Genomic DNA, 22,397 nt, shown 5'->3' on the forward strand with positions numbered 1-22,397 from the left:
AGGAGCCATGATTCAGTGGAAAAAATGGAGTCTTCAGAAAAGATCTAGGAATAGACTGGTCAAGGAAATTGAGGAATAGAGCCAGAAGTTGATATTTGGCACAAAAGTAGATTGGCAACCAGAACAGTTATGACAGAGATATAGAAGTAGTAGGTACAAAAAGTAGGGCATGTTTTCTTCTATGTAATCCAGGGGAAAAAATAGGCCATGACCATTGTTGATTGGGAGAGACTGAAGGTGGTTGAATATTCACCTTTGTCCTCAGCAACTACAGGGGCATAACTCATCCATCCCTATGAAAAACATCCCAGAAAAATATCTGGGCAGAATATGGGACTTTTTTATTTAGTTTAAAGGAGTATCCTTATGAAGAAGATGGAGACCCTGAAAGGAAGAGGAGGAGTAATGGAGAGATCAGGAGAGATATACAATGAAGGACTGTCTATATGAACCAACATCCTTTAGGAGTATAAAGGATGTTGAGGCTAAGATCTCCTTTTTGTGCTAAGAAGGACACTGTTAGCAAAATGATGTCATGACTCTTCTTCCTTGGGCTCTGTACTGCTTTGGCAACACTTAAACATCCAATAGAGTTAAATGTATATTTGAAAGTTAGGTTGGGAAATATTGGTGAGGCGATCTCAAAAAGGGAGAAATTTATCTTTTATCTGGGAGGGGACTTTTCACTTTGTGGATTTTCATGATCTTTCTCTAGCATCCTGAGGTGTAGTAGGACTTATCACTCTGCTACATTCTAGAGGTCATCCAAGATTTTTGCTCTTTACATAATTTACCATTGAGCAAGGTATATAGCTCAGCCAAAGTTGCTGAATTCTTTCTTAGCAAAATAGTGCTAAGAGATGTAGCAGATGACATATAAGTGTAATGAGAGGTAGAAAATCACCCTAAAGTAGGAGAGATGTTGTAGAGACAGTTTAAGCCTCAGTGCTAGAGCCTTTGCCATGTGGGTGGGTAGGTTAGGTGGTTGCATTAGAAAGTGACTGTTTCTGATGGAAATTTGTAGCTTTGTGTAAACTCACTGTCATGAGTGGTACAAGGCCAGAGATAACCAGGTCCACACATGTTTATGTCTTTCCACACTGCCAGACTTTGATTGATGGTATTTCAATCATAAAATCCATGAGCTATGGTGGGATTTCCAAGAAGGGAATTTTCCATACCACTGCCCATTCACTTAGGCATCAGAGCTACTGACACACAGTCTCAAGCCACTCTACAAGTCAGTCAATATTGCGAACCATATATAGTATTATATTTAATTCAATCTATAAATGTTATAGATTAAAATGTCCACATTAAACAAAATAACTTTAACATCAAGGGAAAATGGGGATAGGAACAGGGGTTAAGGAACCAGTCCAAATGAGACAGGCTGATTGATCAGTTTCCTGTTTAGACATAGTTTCTTATTCTGATATGGTCCAGAAATTATAACCTACCTAATTTTAGCCAATTAAGGACAAGAGAACAAACACCCATTGACCACAAATCCTGCTCTAGGTGTTGCCAAAACTGCAAGGGGGTTTTGTTCTAGGTTCAGTTGATAGTTACATAATGATCCAATTGTTGAGACAACAAAGATTACAAGAAATTTTTAATACAAAAGACATCTTGTTGGGAGAATGAGAGGGAGAAGCTGCCTCAAATCCATCTCTCTGACTAATGGAGATCATGGGCTTTTAAAGGAGGGCCACTGTAGGGGACTGACATATATTTTCCTAGTTTAAGAATTAAAGTTAGTGAGTAACGTATGTGTTCTGCCCAGAGTGTTTGAAAGTAATCTGTTCCGGACAAGGTTCTTATGATAAACAAGGATGTTGCCTAGAGGCATAACAAAGGACCTGAGTTGTAAATAAGCAAGAGCTACCCTGCCCCACAGCGTTGGGGGTCTGGAGGCCACATTATAAACATATTATTCCTGTGATTGCTGCGTACACCCCATAAGATGTCTGGTTAGTAAATGACGGGTAAGACCCCTCAAGGGAGGGGCGACCTAAGCCAGGCCAAGCCACTGGGTTTCAGCTGAAGATCTTAGGGGATCAGCCTAAGAGAAGCTGGGGATGAGAAATGGAAATGTCCCCTGTGGCTCACCTTGCCCATCCTTGCTAATCTCGGTCCTTTATCTATGCCTAGTGCTTAGAGCAACCACCTTGAAATTCTGAGTCAGGGGATATCTGCTTCCCTAAGGCTATGCTTTCTGGAATTTATGGCTATTGCTGCCATGCCTGGGTGGTTACGTTCAAGGAACTAACTTTAATCTTTTAGAGTATAAAAACAAAACAGACCTGGTGTATTATTACTCTAGTCAACCGTTTGTATATGTGCCTGTGTTTTTCTTTGTGTTCTGCGCATTTGTGTTTTATGTTCTGTGTTCATCCTCTGTCCTGTAAACGGGCCATGACAGGCCACAGGCTTTGGGGAAGGTCATGTTGTAACTAACAAGGGGCTATATGCATTGGGGAAAGGTCATGGGAGATGGTGAGCCTTGGCATCAGAAAGTCTGCAGGATCATGGCAAGAAAACAAAAGCGCTGAGACCGTCAGAGGATTGGCCAATTTGGCAAGAAGCTCTCTCCACTGAGCATGTAAATAGAAAAATAGAACTGTTCTCTCTTGAAGATTTATTTATTTTTATTTTTTTTTTTGAGACAGAATCTTGCTTTATTGCCCAGGCTAGAGTGAGTGCCGTGGCATTAGCCTAGCTCACAGCAACCTCAAACTTCTGGGCTCAAGCAATCCTGCTGCCTCAGCCTTCTGAGTAGCTGGGACTACAGGCATGTGCCACCATGCCCAGCTAATTTTTCTATATATATTATTTGGCCAATTAATTTCTTTCTATTTATAGTAGAGACGGGGTCTCCTCTTGCTCAGGCTGGTTTCGAACTCCTGACCTCGAGCAATCCACCCGCCTCAGCCTCCCAGAGTGCTAGGATTACAGGCGTGAGCCACTGCGCCCAGCCTGAAGATTTATTTTTTCAAGGCAAGGCAAGAGGCCACCTTCAGTTTGCAACTGCTTCAGTCCGCAACACACTGAAGCATGTAACTCAGCTTTGTGGAGAAAGCTGCTCTGTAGCTTCACTTCCTTGTAGCAGAGCTACAGTCTACACATCTAGCACTTTCCATCATTGCAGGGAGATGTGCCCTCTCCTCAGAATGAGATAAGACCATCCCTCAAATTGATAGCTCTCCAGAAAGAGAGTCCCTCTGTATGTATGAATGGAGGAGGCTTTGAAAGAAAGAGCTTCATCATCTGATGAAGTTGACCACTTCTTCCTTTTTCTCTTGGTTCCTAGGATGACTCACTCTTCTGGCTTCCTTCTACTTTTCTGGCCACACTTTCTTAGTTTTCTTGGATAAATCTTTTTTAATAATTATGACCTCTTAAAAGTTGATGGGGCTGGCAGGGCGTGGTACATAGGTCTGCTTGCTTTTACTAATTGAAATTTACTCTTCACTTTAGGGATATTTATATGCCGATGACTCTAACGTTTAATCTCCAACCATGACCCCTTTCCTGGTCTCTGATCTCATATATGCAACTACCTATATTATATAATCTATGATCACTTGTGGATTTCAGGGGAAGACACAATACTTGGCTTCCCCTCAAGAAATCTCCCAGTATACTCATCTGAATAAATGGTTTCATCATTTTTCCAGTGCTCAAGCAAAAAATCTTGGGATCACTAAATTCTCCTCTTTCCCTCATCTCCCCACACCCTTGCCACTCTATATCCAGCCCAATGGTAAATTCTCTTGATTTTCTCTTGTCTTTCAAAGATATCCTGAATCTGACCATTTTCCACTTCCTCCGCCATTATCACTCTAGTCTGAACTCCTCATCTTGAGCTCTCACCTGACAATGTGGAAGCCTTCACAGAGTGGCCAAAGTGTTCACCACTATTGTTCTCCTGCCAACCCGCTCTGCTGCAACCACCCTGACCTCCTTACTGCCATAAACTGCCATCAAGGGATGTTCATACTTGCCCTTCTTTCTGCCCACAATGCTCTTCCCTAGACATGTCCATGGCACTCTCCCTCACTCCATTCAGGACTCTTCTCCGATGTCATCTCATGAGATAAACCTTCCCTGATCATGCTCTCTGAAGCAGGAGATTCCTTCCTTCCTCACTCCTTTTCCTCTTATTTCTCACATATACTCCAAAATTATGTTTCTTTATTTGGAAAATGGTGATAATATTGGTATCTCTCTCAAAAGTTTAATGAAATGTTACGTGAAATACATTAAAGTGCCTGGCAAATAATAAGCATATAATAACTTAGGATTTTTTTTTAACTAAGTAAGAAATACCCATAAGCTACTTAAATGTGTTTATTTGATGTTGCCATTGTTTTTTTTTTAATAGGGCCGACACCTGAAAAATTCTTTTCTGGGCCAGGCAGGTAATTTAAATTTGTTAGAAGCAGTCAGGTATAAAGCAAGGGAGGGTCTGTGGGGATAGTGGAGAACTGCGTAGTGGATGCCCAGTGAAATGACAGCATGCACATTCAAAATGAAAAAAAAAAAAAAAAAAGAGGAAAAAAAAAGGAATTGTGTTAGACCTATAGTACAAATCTGCAGGTTGTATTCTGCCTATGGGACACAAGTTTGTTATCAGCAACCTGAAGTCACAGAAGGGGTTTTAGCGTGAAATTGACGTGATTTGGTTTACATCCTACAAACGAAGTGAATGACTTCTGCTGTGGCGAGAAGAATGCACTGGAGAAGGAGCAAGCAGAAAAGCAAAGGAACCAGTTGGCAGGCTATCGTAACCACCCACCTGAGGAAGGCTGTTAGTGTGGGATAAATTGATGGCAGACATCAAAAGAAGTATATGAATTGGAGACACGTGTTCTGGAGACAGCTGCACTTTTTTGTATGTTCGTATACATAAACTGGTTGAATTTTCCTAAAAAAAAGAAAAGTCTTTAAAAAAGCGAGGGAGCAGCTATGTTTTTTTTTTTTTTCCCCTCTGATTTCAATTATTTTAATAGAACTTTACTGTTTAAAATCAGATCAGTTTATGCTCCTTTCCTGAGGAAGTTGGCACACTGCCATTTGGGTTGGGCAGACTGAGTTTCAGTTTCCTTTCTCTGAGTCTCTGAAGCCTCAAGGTTGCTGCAGACTTTCTGCTTCCATTTTGTGCCTGCACAGCTGTCTAGACAGAGCAGCTAACCTCAGGTGCAGCCCTTGTGCAGATACTACAACAGGTAAATGACTTGCCGCTTTCCACTTTTCCTAGCAAACAGTTATTTGTCTGTCTGTCTCTGTCTCTTAGGTGATAATGTCACTTGCCAATCTCTTTCTCTTTTTTTAATTCTTAAAAATAATCTTTTAGAGTAAAAAATTAGCTAATGGTTTTTCTTGGTATCTGTTCATCCTGTGTTTACTAATTTCTTGTGTTAAAGAGAGTAAATAAGAGACATGAATGTGAGTTTTGTGACAGGACATATTTATTACCTGTTTTTCAATATTTAATGGCAAATATATTTGATTTTCCACTAGATTGAGAAGTATGGAAGTGACAACTGGTTTGACGTGGTTGCAAGAGAAGCTACTGCAAAATTATTTTGGAGGAAAGAAATTTAGCCTTCTCTATAAGGCTAGTGTCCATGGATTCTCTGGCGTAGAGTTGTTTCGGAAGTGCTGTCAAGAAGCACCTACTATGTCAGTGATTTATAGTAGAGATTATGTTATGGGAGTATATGCACAAAAAAGTTACGATGAAATAGATAAATGTTCCATCATTCTTTTTGTACTTCAAGATACTAATATTTCAAAATGTGAAATGAGTCTTCAGACGGCATGGAAATCTGGTATAATTTGGAGTTGTCAAGGTAAACTTTCTATAAATTTAGAAACAAAAGATGTGAAGATGGCCTCAAACATCATTGAAACCCTTGGACTACCTAAAAATGATCCTATTTCCATTCAGGAATATGAAGTTTTTCGTTGTGAAGGTAGGTTTAATTAGATCATACTATATAGAGTTCTCTTCTGCATATTTGGTGGGTTCAAGCTGACTCATCTTTTTAAGGAAAAATGGTCTTTTCACTTGTCCTTATAGCAGATGGCCCAGACTGAAACCTGGCCACAAATTGTTTGCTAAGACATAACCATGGTCAATAATATGTATATTTGTAATAAGAACACTTAACATAAGATCTACTCTCTTAGCAAATTTTAAAGTATAATAGGTCTGCACTTTATGTGATCTATAGGTTCTTGGAGGCTGTGACTTCAAGTGAAGCAATGAACAGGAAGCCACTTTTTTTCTTCATCAATGTTGTGGAGGAAAGACTTTATTGGAGGACCTGCTCCATGTTGCTCTGCTTAAAGTGGCAGTTTCCAAAAATCTATCCATGACATTAAGTGAGGACATAACTGTATACCATACAGTATAGTTAACTATGGGTACTATACTTTATAGTAGGTCTCTAGGACTTAATCATCCTGCATAAATAAAACTTTATGCCCTTTGACCTGCACATCCACTTTCCCCCTCCCCACAGTCTCTGGCAACTACCATTCTAACGCTCTGCTTTTATGAGTGACTATTTTAGAATCCTCATATAAATCGGACCATGTAGTGTTTTTTTCTCTCTTTCTGTGTCTGGCTTATTTCACTTAGCATGATACCCTCCAGGTTCACTCATATTTTCATAAATGACAGAATTTTCTTCATTTTTAAGATGGAATAATATGCCATTTTATGTAAATACCACATTTTAAAAATCCATTTATTCCTTGATAAACATTTAGGCTGCTTCCATGCTATAGTTTCCCAGTATATCAAAAGACCATAATGAATTTATTTATTTTTCTATTACTATATATTTAAGTTGTGTCCAACATTTGCTGTTATAAACAATGCTCCTGTAATATCTTTATACATCTAATTTTGTGGACAAAATTAATTCCTTGTGGTAACTTCCTAGAAGTAGAATTACTATTTAAAGTTTATGTTCATTTGTATTTAGATAGATATCTTTCAAGCTTCAGTTATCTGTATCTCTCCCAACAGTTACAGAAATGCCAATTTCCCTGTATCTTTGTCAATCTTTGATATTATCAAATTTTAGAATATTTCCTGATTTGATCGTGAAAAGACAGTTTCTCATTTTCATTTTTGCTTATCCCTGATCACTTACAAGTCTATGTGCATTGGTTATTTACATTTCTTCTATGAAATGATTGTTTATATCTGCCCATTTAACAGGACTCCTGTGAATAGTATTTCCTGACCATTTGTGTATTATAAACTAATTGTTTGTGGTCTTTCTACTTGATTGATCATCGGAGTAGATAATTCTTTTTTTTTTTGAGACAGACTCTAGCTGTTGCCCAAGCTAGAGTGCCGTGGCATCAGCCTAGCTCACAGCAGCCTTAAACTCCTGGACTCAAGCAATCCTTCTGCCTCAGCCTCCCGAGTAGCTGGGCCTACAGGCATACACCACCATGCCTAGCTAATTTTTTCTCTCTATATATTTTAGTTGTCCATCTAATTTTTTGCTATTTTTAGTAGAGACAGGGTCTTGCTCTTGCTCAGGCTGGTCTTGAACTCCTGACCTCAAGTGATCCTCCTGCCTCGGCCTCCCAGGGTGCTAGGATTACAGGTGTGAGCCACCACACCTGGCCTCAAAGTACATAATTCTTGAATCACATTTTATTTTGGGGGACATTGTAATGCTTCTACAGCCTTGATGTTGCTGTGGAAAACTTCGGGTCAGATTTATTTATTACTACTTTTTTAAAATTTTTCTTTGAGTCATTTGATCTTTCTTCCTTTTTGCTCCAAACATTTTTTTTTTTTAATTTTGTGTAAGTCCAGTGAATTTACTTGGCTATGTCATGATGTTGGCCATCCTGGATCAGTTAAGTAAACTTTTTATTGAAATATAACACAACACATAAACAGTAAAGTACACAATTGACTAGTTATCAGTTGACAAAATTTTTACAAACAGAACACCCACATAGAACAACTACTCAGATGAAGAAATCTATCATTGCTATTATTTCAGAAAATTTCCTTATGACTCTTTCCAGTTATTGCCAACCAAAGGTAACCATTATTTTATCTCATATCAATATTAATTAATATTTCCTATTTTTGAATATTATATATATAGAACCATACCAAACCATGGGTTCTTTTGTGTCTGGTCTCTTCCATTCAATATTATATTTGAGATTGAACTAATACAAGGAATTAGATTTAAAAATCTAATTCCTACAAATCAGATATCTTACCCAGTACTAATAATTTCAAAGAAAAGGTAATCAAAAATTTCAGAGAAGGCAAAAAAAAATAAGTACTGGGCTATTCTGTGTGGCTCTTGAGATCTTTCCTTTCCATATTGGGCATATGCTTTCTGGACAAGAACAACAGGCAGGGTTTTAAGTTTATAGGCCACCTTACATATTGGAGAGTGATCAAGTTATGGAACATTTATATACCAGCTACATGACATTTTCTGGGAAAACATGCCTACTTAATCCATACAATCTGGATTTGTTTACTCTAAGTAATTTGTAGCCATGGCTATCCTGTTAAAGACATTCAAGAGAGGAGTATTCTTCCTTGTAGCAAATATCATTAGTCTATTTACCAGGACATAAAATTATTAGCATATTTATAGGGGAATTACACTTGGTTATTTTTATTTCTTTCCCTAAGAGTGTTCTCTAGAAAAGTGAGTGGATTTATTAGAGTCTAGCTGCTTTAACTCCTACCTCAGGAGTGGTCCATCCAATTATTATGTGCCACAGTGATTTGTTCCTTTTCACTTTCCTTGATTAGACTAGCTGGTTATTTACCTTATATCTTAAAATAAAGAATTGGTACATTAATTTACCCTTTTTCAAGTTTTAAAATTTGTTCTCATATTTTTATTAATTACTTCTTTTTATATTCCTAAGTTTTGTTTCTTTATTCTTTTTCATTTCTATTTTCAATATTCAAAACTTTCCTTACTTCTTGTCATTAGTGAAATATGCTTTTATCACAAAGTTGACATAAAGTGTTCATATCATTATTTTCTATGTATTTATAATTGTGTTTTTAAATTTCCTTTTGGATATTAAAGTTATTTAAGAGAGTGCTTTTTAAAATCCCAAAGCCTGCTTTTCTGTTTGTTTATACTTGTACATTTTTAGTTTTATTATGCTGTAGTCATTGACTGAAGTCTTCATGATTTCTACTTTTAGTAATTTAGTGAGGTTTACTTTGTTACCATACATATGGACATATTTATAAATGTGCTGCATGATATTCCTCTTTTGTAGTTTAGAGACTTGCTAGCATCACTAGACCTAACCCTTTAAGTTTTAAATCCACCATAAAAGAATGTTTCTTTCCAAGAAAAAAATTCTGGGCCTGTGTCTCATTGGTCTGAATGAAGTCCTCTGCCCACCCCTAAATTATTCACTGCACTCTCATTTGCTAGGCACAAGTCTCACCTTTTCTTCTTGAGCCAGGAATAAAATCAATTGAATTGGAAGTTCCTGGATCCTCAGTTACTGATAGCAGGTTATGGAGAAAATCTGGTAATGCCATGGCTTTTAGGTTAGTGTGTTTTTGCACATTATCAATCCCAGACCTGTTGGATTATGGAGGGGAAAATATCTGTTAGAGCATTCCCATGTCTCTAAGCCTTGCTTGTCTTATTCAGAAAGCCCTCTCATGCCCAATTCCCATGTTGGAGTGAGCTACACATTGGGGCTGAATAATTGAGTGAGAAAAGATCTGTTGACACTATAATCTTACAGTGTCTACCTTGCCTTTATCTCTAGCCTCTTCAAATGAGATGATGTTAATAAGATTTGCCAGAATTTTCTCTATAAAATCATTTGCTTTTCACAATACTGTACAAATACATAAAGGATTTTTATATATTTGTCTCCAATGAATTCACCGACATTCATTCAACCAGCTATCATTCAATAACTTCTAATCTACACCATTCTCTTATTTTTTACTAGATTTATTGGACAAAAGAAAGATACAAGGGATTACTATGTAAGTCAATGTTTTTAACATTCTATTACCCTCTTCATAATCTTTGATTTATTCTATGACAGTTTCCATTAATAAAGTTGGTAACACAAATTATCACAGATAACTTGTGGATCATTAAGAGCAACCTATAACTATATTTAGAGTCATAAAGTGATTTTATGATAGTAATGTTAAAACAAAAAGAACATTGAGTAGGGAGAAGAAATTTCTAATTTTATATACTTGGAAAAAATAATTATTTGGCTGCATGTCTATTTTGCTTAGAATTATTGCAGTTAAAATTTCAGCTACTTTAAAGAATTGCTGTGGAAGGAGTGATAGATGGGGAATACCTATTATGAACCTCAAGAACATGTTAAAAATGGGCTACTTCCCAAAACTTCAAAAGTCACATATTATATTATGATTTTTGAAGCTTATTATTGAATAATTTATCTTCCTCTTTGACATAGCTGTTATTAATTTTTAGATTTTTATGGCTTAGTAGCTTAAGTCTGAAAGATTTTATGTCTGATCGGCTTTAGTTACAAATGTTATTTTTGTTTTTCTTTCTTTTACAATAGGATTTAAAGTAGGGTAGACTTGTGTCTTTTTATGTGAGAAGGCAAGTTGCTAATAAAAAATAATAATACATAAGACAAAATGAATTCTAGAAAAACTTATGGTGAGATCTTATAACCAGTCAACTGTTAAAAATTGTTGTGTCTAAACAGGGACCGGGAGAGCTTATTGTCTACTATGAGAACTTATAAGCCATATGGAGACCTGGTTCCCCAAGTGCGAATTCTGCTGCTGGGTCCAATTGGAGCTGGGAAGTCTAGCTTTTTCAACTCAGTGAAGTCTGTTTTCCGAGGCCATGTAACATGTCAGGCTTTGGTGGGCTCTGATACAAGTGGGATATCTAAGAAGGTAAGTATATTTTAGTCACCCAGCCTTTGCTTCTTGTTTAAATTAATTACATTTGAAAAGTCTCTTGCCAATAAACTTTACTACATGTAAACCTCATCTCAATTTCTAATTAAAGAAAAATGAATTCTTAAAGTTGCTTTTTTCCCCTCTGCAGTACAGGACATACTCTATTAAGGATGAGAGAGATGGCAACTTCCTGCCATTTATTCTGTGTGACACACTGGGGCTGGGTGAGAAAGAAGAAGGCCTGTACACAGAAGATGTAGTCTGCATCTTAAAAGGCCACATTTCTGACAGATATCAGGTAAGATTTGGCTGAAAAATTGTAGTTGATTTTTAGAATGAAAAATTGTAGTTGATTTTTTTCCTTTTTTTAAATTTCAGGATATTTGAGGGTACAAACATTTTGGATATATTGTCTTTGCCTCACCCAAGCGAGGGTTAGAGGCATGCCCTTCCCCTCTACAATGCTCACTGCGTCCATTAGTTGTGAGTGTACCCCCCCCAACTCCCTAATCCCTGGAGAATATTACTACCATGTGAGCACCACAGTGTTAATCAGTTAGTGCCAATTTGATGGCGAGTACGAGTGGAGCCTATTCTTCCGATCTTGTGATACCTGACTTCGGATAATGGGCTCAAGCTCTATCCAGGAAAATGTAAGAGGGGCTAGATCACTGCCCTTTCTTATAATTGAGTAATATTCCATGATACCAAAGCCAGGAAAGGACACAACAAAAAAAGAAAACTACAAAGCAATATTCCTCATGAATATAGATGTAAAAATCCTCAACATAATTTTAGCAAATTGAATTTAGCAGTACATCAAAAAAATCATTCACCATGACCAGGTGGGTTTTATTCCAGGGATGCAAGGCTGGTTCAACACACACAAATTTATAAATGCAATTCACCTCATAAATAAAAGTAAGAACAAAGACCACATGATTCTCTCAATATATGCAGAAAAAGCATTTGACAAAGTCCAACACACCTTTATGATAAAAACTCTTAACAAAATAGGCAGAGATGAGTCACACCTTAAAATTATCAAGTCCATTTATATAATTGATGTTTAAAATGCTTATTTTTGCCCCTATCCAAAACATCAGATTCTGGTCTAACTTGGTGCATCAGCATTTACCTTCTTAAGCTATACTTGTTCAAGGTTCTTTTTCCCTTTTTAATATTTATATTTTTCCTCACAAAGGATAAAAACATCGCCAGGACTTTTCTGCCATAACAGCTATGAGTGCTGTTTTATCTTCCCTTGCTTTTGGCTGTGTGAAACAGAAATACAACTATAGCTATTTACCCACATAGATATTTTTTCTTATGTAACAAGAAGCCTAAAAGTGGGCAGTTTGTGGGCCACGTGGCAGCTCTCTGAGGTTATTAATTTCACAGGTCCTTCTGACTTTCTGAGACTCTCAGCATGGAGTGTTACGGAGTGAACGTGTCCTCTCAAAATTCATATGTTGAAGCCCCAATCCTCAATGTGAGAATATTTGGAAGTGGGGCCTTTGGGGGATAATTAGGTCATGAGGGTAAAGCCCTCATGAATGGGATCAGTGCTTTTAGAAGAAGAGACATGAGAGAGATGATCTCTCTCTCTGCCATGTGAAGATATGGCCCAAAGGTGGCTGTTTGCAAACTAGGAAGAGGTCCCTTACCAGACACCAAATCTGCTGACACCTTGATCTTAGGCTTCCCAGCCTCCAGAACTGTGAGAAATAAATGTTTTTTGTTTAAGCTATCTACTCTCTAGTAATGTGTTATAGCAACCCACCTGACTAAGACATGTAGCTTTCATCCATCCTTATACTTTCAAGATGGTCATACTGACCACTGTCAGTGCTCCAAGCAAGAGGAAGGTGAGATCACAGAACCATCTCAGTTTGTCTTTTTTATTTGTTAATTTGTAGTCCTTTTGATAAACATTCAGATCTCAAATTGATTATTAATCTACCTTGTTCCAAATGGGTAGTCAATCATGCCAACATTTTTCATTGAATGCCTTTTGTATCTTTTCCTTGGAAAATATAGGGGTCAGTGTTTGTATTCTCTAGCTTTTTCTATTGATGTATTTATCTGTTTTATAATATCATTTTAATTACTAAATAGCTTAATTGTTTTAATTGAGCTTAATTGTTTTAATTGCTATAGCAATAAATTATGACTTCATAAATCACCGGATAAGTCACATTCATCATTCATTTCTCCCATTTGTTTTTCTCAACAATTTTCACATATATACTTTTATAATTGAGCTTGTTTGTGTTTTGTTTGATTATTTGTGCTTGATTTCTTGTTACATTAACATTTCATACTGAAAGTTGATTTATATCTTTACATATCCAGTGGGTCTATTCAAAAACACAGCATGTTTTATTTTTCTATTGATTATTGATGCAATGTTCTTTTATCATTTAGTATGAAGTTATCTTATAGATGCTGTAAGTTTATTTTTAGATATTCTTTTTTAAAATAAATTTTTTTGTTATAGAGAATCTTAAAGCTATGCAAAAGTAGACAAAATAGCTTAATGGAGTTCCATGTACTCAGTTTAAAAATCTTGTGACTGATAGTCAATCTTGTTTTATCTATATCTACCCACCTTCTTTTTTCTGAATTATTTTAAAGCAAACCCAAAAAATCATAGCATTTTAAGCGTTATTGAATATATACTTATACAATATTAATATATACATAGGAGCATATATATCTTTCCTTAAACATAGCCATAATACCCTTATCACATCAAAAATTTGTAATTGTTTCTTATCAAATACAACTCAATGCTCAAATTTCTAATTGTCTTATAAGTATCAGGCATTTTTAACAGTTTGTTTGAAAAATAATTCAAGTAAATCTATTCAACCTCTTTTAATTTGTATGTTCTGCCTATCTCTTTTGTTTTTTTTCCTTGCAATTTGTTTTTTCAGGAAAGTTAGTTGTTTTGTAGAATTTTATGTAGTCTGAACTCTGCTCTTGGCATCCCTCAGGGTAGTTTTATATGGTCCATTAGATTCTATATATCCTGAAAATAGGTATGTGAATCTAGAGGCATGTTCCAGTTCAGATTCTACTTCATAGATGGTTCTGTGTTCTTCTATGAGGAGGTGCACAATTTTGGATTTTCTTACTTTTCTAATATTGTCATTCATTGATGTTAAATACCTAGATCCATTTATTTCTTAGAGTATGAAAATAGTGATATTCTATTTCTATCATTCTTTCACCACTTTACACATGAAAGGGAAACTTCCCTTCCTCTACTATTTGATTAACTAGTGGTACAGTTTAAAAAGGAAAGGCAGGAGTATGTTTGAATTTTTTCTCCTTTTTACAAGATTTTGAAGTAATAAGTTGTTTCCTTCACACAAGTAATAAGTTGTTTGCAAGTAGTGAACAGTTATTTTATTATCATTATGAGCTCAATATGAATTGAACATATTTTATGTGTTTTAATCCATTGTAGATTTTCTTCACGCTGATGCCAAATGTACCACCTTGTAGTAGTGGGAGCCGCTACACTTTGGATCCTGAGTCTGTTTGACATGAACCTAAAAGTCTTTGCTATATTTTTTTATTTCTGGTATGACTAGATATCTCAGCTACATCTTGTGTTTTTCCTGCCATAGCTTTTGAATCAGTTATTTCTCCAAGAAGTCCTAGTTTGGGGCATTAGAACTGTGCATTGCTACTTGGTTGGTCATTGTTTCTTGCCTTTTTAAGTGTACAGAGTTAGGAGATTTATATTTTCATGAAAAATAAATTATAAATGCATGCAGACACATCTCATTCAAATTTAGGACTAGAAAGGTTTTACTTGATCTTTTCTTTTATGTATCCTAATGTCTCTGCTTTCTCCCAAATGGAAAATTCCCATTCTCAAAAACACCAGAGATGACAGACTATCATGTCACAACTCATTTAATATCATTTTATATAATCACAATCAAAACCAGAAATAATTTTAAAATTTAGCAGATTTTTATATTGTATTTAGGATGTATCATGTTTCCTAACAGGCATATAAAAATTATTGTGTTTTAGAGTCAATCAGAAATAGTTTTTGTCTGTAGTTACGATCCCAACTGGATGCAAAAGTTCACCAGTTTAATTAAATTAAGGATTGATTTTTTTTAAATTGATTTTTATTTTATATTTATGTTTAACATTTATATGGCTCTAAAGTCAAATCTATTTAATACGCAACAAAATATGTTGAAAGAATCTATCTTCTTTCTCTGCCCCTTCAAATAAATATCTCCCCTCTTCCTATAAGTAACCATATAAAATTTATGGTTTACTGATCTTTTTTAATATATAAGAAAATAAGTATAAATTTGTGGCTCCTCCTCTCTTAGAGAAGTGGTAGAATACTGTATTTTAGTGATATATCAAATTTTTGCTGCTGCAAATAGTCCCATAGGTACTAGCCTTGTGCATACATTGTTTTTATATTTTTGCCAGTATATTGTGGGACAAGTTCCAGCAGAGGAACTGCTAGTTCAAAAGTAAGGGCATCTCATCTTGAACCACTTCCCCCTCCCACCTTGCACTCTGCTGTGCCATACCAGCTTTTTTTCTGAGTGCTGGTATGATACAGCACTCCTTCTTTGCCCATATTGCTTCTCTGATCTAGAACACTTTCTGCCATCTCTTAATCTCACTATTCTGCCATCTCTTAATCCCAACTAACTCCCACTATTCTTAGCTCTGAGATTACATGTCCTTTCCTCACTTACTTGAGGAGGTGAAAAGACTACTAGCTACTTACATAATGCCTGTCTTTTCCACCAGATTGTTAGCCTCATGCTATTATAGACCTTTCTGTTTTGTTCATGTATACAGGGCCTGGCATAAAGTATGTGCTCATAAGTATTTATTGAATTAATATATTGCTTTATGTCTACCTTACAGTTTGATTCCATGAAACCAATCACATCAGGTCATCAAAACTATATTGGCTATCCCTTGGTGAAGGACAGAATCCATTGTGTGGCGTTTGTGTTTGATGCCAACTCTGTTGAACGTCTCTCTCCTGAGATAGTGGTAAAGATCAAAAGTATTCGAAGAGAGGTGATAAAGTGTGGTGAGTCTCATTCCACTTTGCCATGAAGGGTGATTGACTAGACCATATTGTAGAACGGTTTCTGGACAGGATGTAGAAATGTAGAATTTTTAAGTAATTGGGTATTGCAATCTCCCCTAGCCCCCCAGCATGGTTCAAACCAACTGAGTACTCACTCACTGTATGACTTTGTGCAAGTGACTTAAACTCTCTATGCCTCAATTTTCTAATCTACAAAATTAATATAATAGCACATACCTTAGAAGTTTTTTTTTTTTTGGTAAAGATTAAACAAATTAATGTATATATGAAGAATAGTATAATCCTAATTACCTGCTATCACTATATCCTGGCATGCATTTATTGACCAAGAGTCATAGATTTCCTCTGGGACCCTAAAGGATTAGAAAGTAAAAAAAAAAAAAAAAATCAGTAAGAAAAAGAAGCAGGAAGTTAAGATGTTTGGTAGGGAAAGGTAGAATAAAGGATTTGGGGAAGATAACCAGGAATAGGGAATTAGAGTGCCCCATTTTGACTGTTTTTGGCCTTATCCATTTTGAGTGGGAAAGAGCCAGTTTATCACAATTTGGATTAAGTTAGAATCAGACAGTGATTGATTTACCTAAGTGAAATTTAAAACCTTGCAAAGGTGATATGTGGGGAGGTGTTTGCTAAAATTACACAACAGGAACAGTTTATTTGTAATGCTTGGATACATTTTATCTCCTTCTTGAGGCGTTTTTTCCCACATCTTGTTTAATAGAGCTCTTTGGTTCTTTCTTTAGTCTTTATCAAAACACAACTTTTGGACAGAATATGAAATTAATCAGCAATATTGTAGCACAAATTTTAGTGACCTCTTCCAAGAGGTGGTTTTATTTATTTGAAGATTCATTTCTTACCATGGAAGGCAATGAATGTGACTTCCCATGTCAGAGAAATTCCAAGTACTAATGAGTATTCCAGGGGAATTTTTTGGGGGAGGAGTGGAGGTGGAAGAACTTCTCAAATATTAAATTGCTCCATAAGTAGCCTATTGCATAATTGATAGTTCATTAATTAAAAATACTGATTCTGTCTGAAATGATAAAAACCATATGTATCTGTTTGGCATAGGTATAGTACACGTGGCTTTGCTCACTCATGTGGATAGCATGAATCTGATTACAAAAGGTGATCTTATAGAAACAGACAGATGTGTGCCTATAAAGTTAAAGGTAATGAACGATGTTCTTTGTAAACACAATTTCTGGGGTTTGTTACTAGTATCACTAGTATCAGTATGCAATTAATATTATTGCATATAAAAATAAAAAGACACCTACCAAGTTTAAGAAGATAAGGGTTGGGTAATGGACAACTAATGGACACATTGAGCATTGTAGGGGGGGAAGGGCACATCTCAAAACATGGTTTGTATGTGGCAAAGGCATAACATGTAACCAAAATGTTTGTACCCCCATAATTTCCTGAAATAAAAAAAATTAAAAAAATTGCTTAATTAGGGCTCATTTTCCAAGTTTTAAAAATTAAATACAATCCTTTTGTCCCTTGATATCTGCAAGGAATTTGGTGTAGGACCTCCCGCTGATACTAAAATTTGTGGATGCTCAAGTCTGTGATATAAAATGTGATAGTATTTACATATAACCTATGTAAACATGCATCCTCCTGTATGCTTTAAATCATCTCTAGAGTACTTATAATACCTAATACAATGTAAATGCTATGTAAAGAGATGTAAATGCTATATAAAGAGTTGTTATACTGTGTTGTTTAGGGAATAATGATAAGACAAAATTCCATTCATCACAATTTAATTCTATTTGGTTCAATTAAAAAATATTTATTGATTACCTTTAAGATTAAGCCAGTGTGATAGTCTCTAACCAGATACACAGATAATGAAAACAATTTTCCTGCACTAAGAAACTTAAAATTTTATAGAAGAAGGTGAGGAGATGGGGAAATGGAATAAGAAAAAGTTGACAAGGCCGGGTGCAGTGGCTCACACCTGTAATCCTAGCCCTCTGGGAGGCCAAAGAGGGTGGATTGTTTGAGCTCAGGAGTTTGAGACCAGCCTGAGCAAGAGTGAGACCCTGCCTCTACTAAAAATAGAAAGAAATTAGCTGAACAACTAAAAAATATATAGAAAAAATTAGCTGGGCATAGTGGCACATGCCTGTAGTCCTGGCTACTCGGGAGGCTGAGGCAGGAGGATGACTTGAGCCCAGGAATTTGAGGTTGCTGTGAATTAGGCTCATGCCACTGCACTCTAGCTTGGGCAACAGAGTGAGACTATGTCTCAAAAAAAAAAAAAAAAAAAAAAAAAAAAAAGAAAAGAAAAGAAAAGAAAAGGAAAAAATGTTCACAAGAGAATATGATATGATGGAGTATGATAAATATTATGAAATGACTAAAAAGAAAGTGCTATAAAAATTTAGAGAAGGCAGATATCCTGTTAAAGGGCACGGGGGAAGATTTTATTAACTGAGAAATGGCTTTCAAGAAGTATTTTAGAGAGTGAAGAGAGAAAAAGGAAAAACAAATTCAGGCCATGAGGACAGTACAAGTCAATATATTAATGGAGAAAAGGCAGCATGTTTGGGCAGCGTGGAGTTCAGTTTAGTGACAGGTTGGATCCTTGTAGGGGAAGATAAAAGGAGAAAGGAACATTGGTATAAGGTGATTTTACTTAATGAGATATGTTATGAGGAATTATAGCAATGTTTTGAAAGAATAGTGGTATGATCAAAGTTAAACTTCACAAAAATTAATCTGCCACTGTGTGGAGAATAGATTGGAATTAAAACAGGAACCTGGATGTGAGAACACCAGTTTGGAAGATGCAAAGACAGCTAATATTTTTGAGCACTAATATGTTAGATTTTCTTATTCAATCCTTATAACAGGCCTATGAGATGGGTACTATCATTATCAAATTTTACAGATGAGAAAACAAAAGCACACAGATTAAAGCATTTGCCAATGCTTACATAACAGTGCTAAGGAGTGACAGACATATTTTGAAACCAAGCAGTCTGGTTCCAGGAATAAACTAGTCTAAGAAAGAATTAAACATTAAACTAGACTTATCCAATTAAAATTGACTTATCCTAAGAATATATTTAAAAAGGAAGAGAGATCAGAATTTGATATGTGAAGTTCTTCAAGAAAGTACTTTATGGGACCATATCTCCATTTATTTTCCAATAGTAAAATTATTACCAAGTTCTTACTTTTTGTTATTACTTTCAGAATTTATATTGACATAAATATTTTCACTATTTTGATATTTTGGATTGTAATTTCTGTATGTATTACAGCGGGAGGCAGTCCAAAGAAAATTTGGATTTGCTCTTTCTGACATCTTGGTGGTTAGCAATTATACCTCGGAGTGGGAGCTGGATCCAGTAAAGGATGTTTTAATCCTCTCTGCACTGAGACAGATGGTGTGGGCTGCAGATGACTTCTTAGAAGATTTGCCTCCTAAGGAGAGAGGTAGATGCATTTGGTGGTGTAGAAGCTTGAGAGTTTCAACTACAACTTCTTGGCTACTTCCTGCCTGTATCTACGGGATACCTGGCAGCTCTTTGTCTCTTTATGTGTTGTTGCCCTGTGATTAGTCCTGCCTTTTAACCCACTGCTTGGATGCATTTCCCACCCCTTATATTTTCTTCTTCTTTTCCTCCTAGGATACATCCTATAGAACCTGCACTTTCTCTTCCTCCTTGTCTTAAGATGAAAGTTTTTGAGTAATCCACCTCTGTCAGTCATACTGTTTTAACATTAAAGCTGTATCCCTGGTCTCTGCTCTCTGAATGTGCTTCTTTCCTTGGGACCTAGAAGTGGATTGAATCAGCAATGTTCCTGATCAGATGTGGTCCTTCATTATTTGCCCCTTCCTTGGGACCTGATGCTTCTGTCTTTTTTGACTTGCCTTTTTACTCCTCTTCCTCGTCTTAGTCCCTCTTCATGCATTGTGCTCAGTGCCAGGTAGAGGTGTGTTCCTTTTATGCTTATGGCCTCAGAATTTGGCATTATGTATATTCTCTGCTATCAACCTGTGTGTGTAGTACATGCTGCAGTGTTCCATTCAAAGATTAGACAGAAGTTTCAGATTATTACATTCAAATCTTATTTTAGTGTTTGGATAAAATAAGAATGTTATATCTTCTCCAATTCTCTTACTCTGAAATTGCTGGGAAACTCTCTTATTACTAACTTTGCTGTCCTGACTCTGCTATCTTGGTTTCACTATTTCTTCTTTTCATGTGGTTCACGGGCTACTAATGTTAGGGTTGGTTTAGATCTCCGGTGGCCAATTGTTTGTCTTCCCTCAGGTTACTTTTTTCCAAATAATCTACTGACAGTATTTTGTTTCTCTTTTCTCAAGGATCAGATGTTCAAAGAAGAAAATAAATAGAAAATACATATATGAAACCTTCAAATATTAATAATTTTCATCTCATCACAGAAGAGTGACATTGAGAAAGGAGAGAACAGAAAAAATGGAAGTAATGGAGACTGAAGAAGTATACCTTATTTACATCTAGAATGAAGATACACATATAAAATCATAGTACTTATAAATAACTGGGAATAGCAGCAAAGTCACAATTGTGAAAAACAATAATAATTTTTCTTGAATTTGTATTCTATATCTGTGAAAAAACAAAGTTTCTTATAAAACCTGGGTCTAATGTCTGTGTGGGGGGAGGGAGATTTTGAAAAATATTTATAACATGACTTGTCAGCATACTCTTTTCATCTTAATTTTCCCTTCTTATTTTATTTCTGAAGTACATATTTTTGTCTCTGTGGGTCCCCATGTTATATTTTTTTAACCTAAATGTTATATTTTTTAACCTAAAGCCATTTTTTGCTTAATATTTGAACCTGTCTTCCAGAATGTGGTAATTAGTAAGAATTCCACAAGACTAAAACTGAAAGGGACTATAGCTTGATTACTCTATATAATGACTATGTAATGGCTACTCTATGTTATAGCTATTTTAGTTTAGATAAAACTCAACTTGAACTATATAAAAAAGAGGACTGTAGCACTAGATCAAGTCATCAAACCATGGAAAGGGCTGGGATTGAACTGGCTTCACAGATGTTTGACTCTAGGAATTCAAAGCTATTTTTCTCTCTGTCTGTCTCTGTCTTTCTATCTTTCTGTCTCTCTCTCTCTCTCTCTTTTTCTACTCCCCCAACACACATACACACACACTCACCCCTATCATTTCTTCTTTTTGCATGTTGCTGTCATGATCTCAGGCTAGCATTCTTGATCATCTTAAACCATCTGAATCCAAGCTTCAGGCTCACATTCATTCAACTTTGTGACCAGAAAAGAAAAGGACAATGACACTTTCCCAGTGTCATTGTCAAATACTCCAAAAAAGGACTGCAACTGATCTGGCTTGAGCCGTATGTCTACTCCCAGGAACAATTACTTTGTCCAGACGAGCAAGGAAATATGACTAGCCCATCTGAGATCATACCTTGCCAAGGAGGGTGATTTATTATTGGAAGAAGAGAGTTAATCATGGACACAGGCACTGTTGGATTAACTGAGCTAAAGAGGCATCACAACAAATATAGACTCTGGGGAGTTTTTTTTTTCTTTTTTTTCATCTAGTTCCTCTTTTAGACTATAAGGTTTGTGGGCTGGGTGTGGTGGGTTCATGCTCCTGTAATCCCAGGGATTTAGGAGGCCAAGGTGGGAGGATTGCTTGAGCCCAGAAGTTTGAGGTTGCAGTGAGCTGTGATTGTGTCAACAGAGAGAGACTATCCTAAAAAAAGAAAAACAAATTGTCAGAGTAGCTAAAAAATCTTATTAATAAGTCTAAAATTATTAACAATTACTTTTTATTAAAGTTTAGTATATACATAAAAAGTGCATGACTCATCAATATATGGCTTAATGCATTTCACATACTTAAGAAACCCAAGAGACTAGCACTCACATAAGAAACAGAACACCACCATCAGACATCACAAAAGGCCCCTTTATGTCCCAGTCTGGTTATAACCTCAGGTATCCACTATTCTGATTGCTAATTGCATAGATTAGTCTTCCCTACTTTTATTCCTTAAATAAATGATATTATACACTGTTCACTCTTTGGGGTCTGATTTTTTCATGTGATAATATATTTGTTTGATTTGTTTTGTTGCATATAAAGGTTATTTCTTCTCATCTGTCTTAACATCGATGGCATTTGAGTAGTTTCCAGTTTGGGGCTATTACAAATAATGCCACTATAAGCATTCCAGTATGTGAATTTTGGAGAATATATGGAACCATTTCTGTTGCATATATATTATATCTAGAACCAAATTGCTGAGTCATAGAGT

General features: G+C 35.9%; 1 protein-coding gene across 1 annotated transcript; it reads left to right on the forward strand.

Annotated features, from left to right (window-relative positions):
• The first annotated feature begins 5,101 nt into the window (after positions 1-5,101).
• Positions 5,102-22,156, forward strand: IFI44 (interferon induced protein 44). The gene is made up of 9 exons (XM_012787283.3): positions 5,102-5,231; positions 5,527-5,981; positions 10,006-10,042; positions 10,756-10,951; positions 11,106-11,255; positions 15,881-16,052; positions 17,148-17,248; positions 19,358-19,532; positions 20,428-22,156. Exons 2-9 carry the CDS (start codon positions 5,537-5,539, stop codon positions 20,451-20,453), a joined length of 1,302 nt encoding a protein of 433 aa, XP_012642737.1. The 5' UTR covers positions 5,102-5,231; positions 5,527-5,536; the 3' UTR covers positions 20,454-22,156.
• Positions 22,157-22,397: the final 241 nt, after the last annotated feature.

Source organism: Microcebus murinus, chromosome 2 (assembly GCF_040939455.1).
Source record: "Microcebus murinus isolate Inina chromosome 2, M.murinus_Inina_mat1.0, whole genome shotgun sequence".
Classification (NCBI taxonomy): Eukaryota; Metazoa; Chordata; class Mammalia; order Primates; family Cheirogaleidae; genus Microcebus; species Microcebus murinus.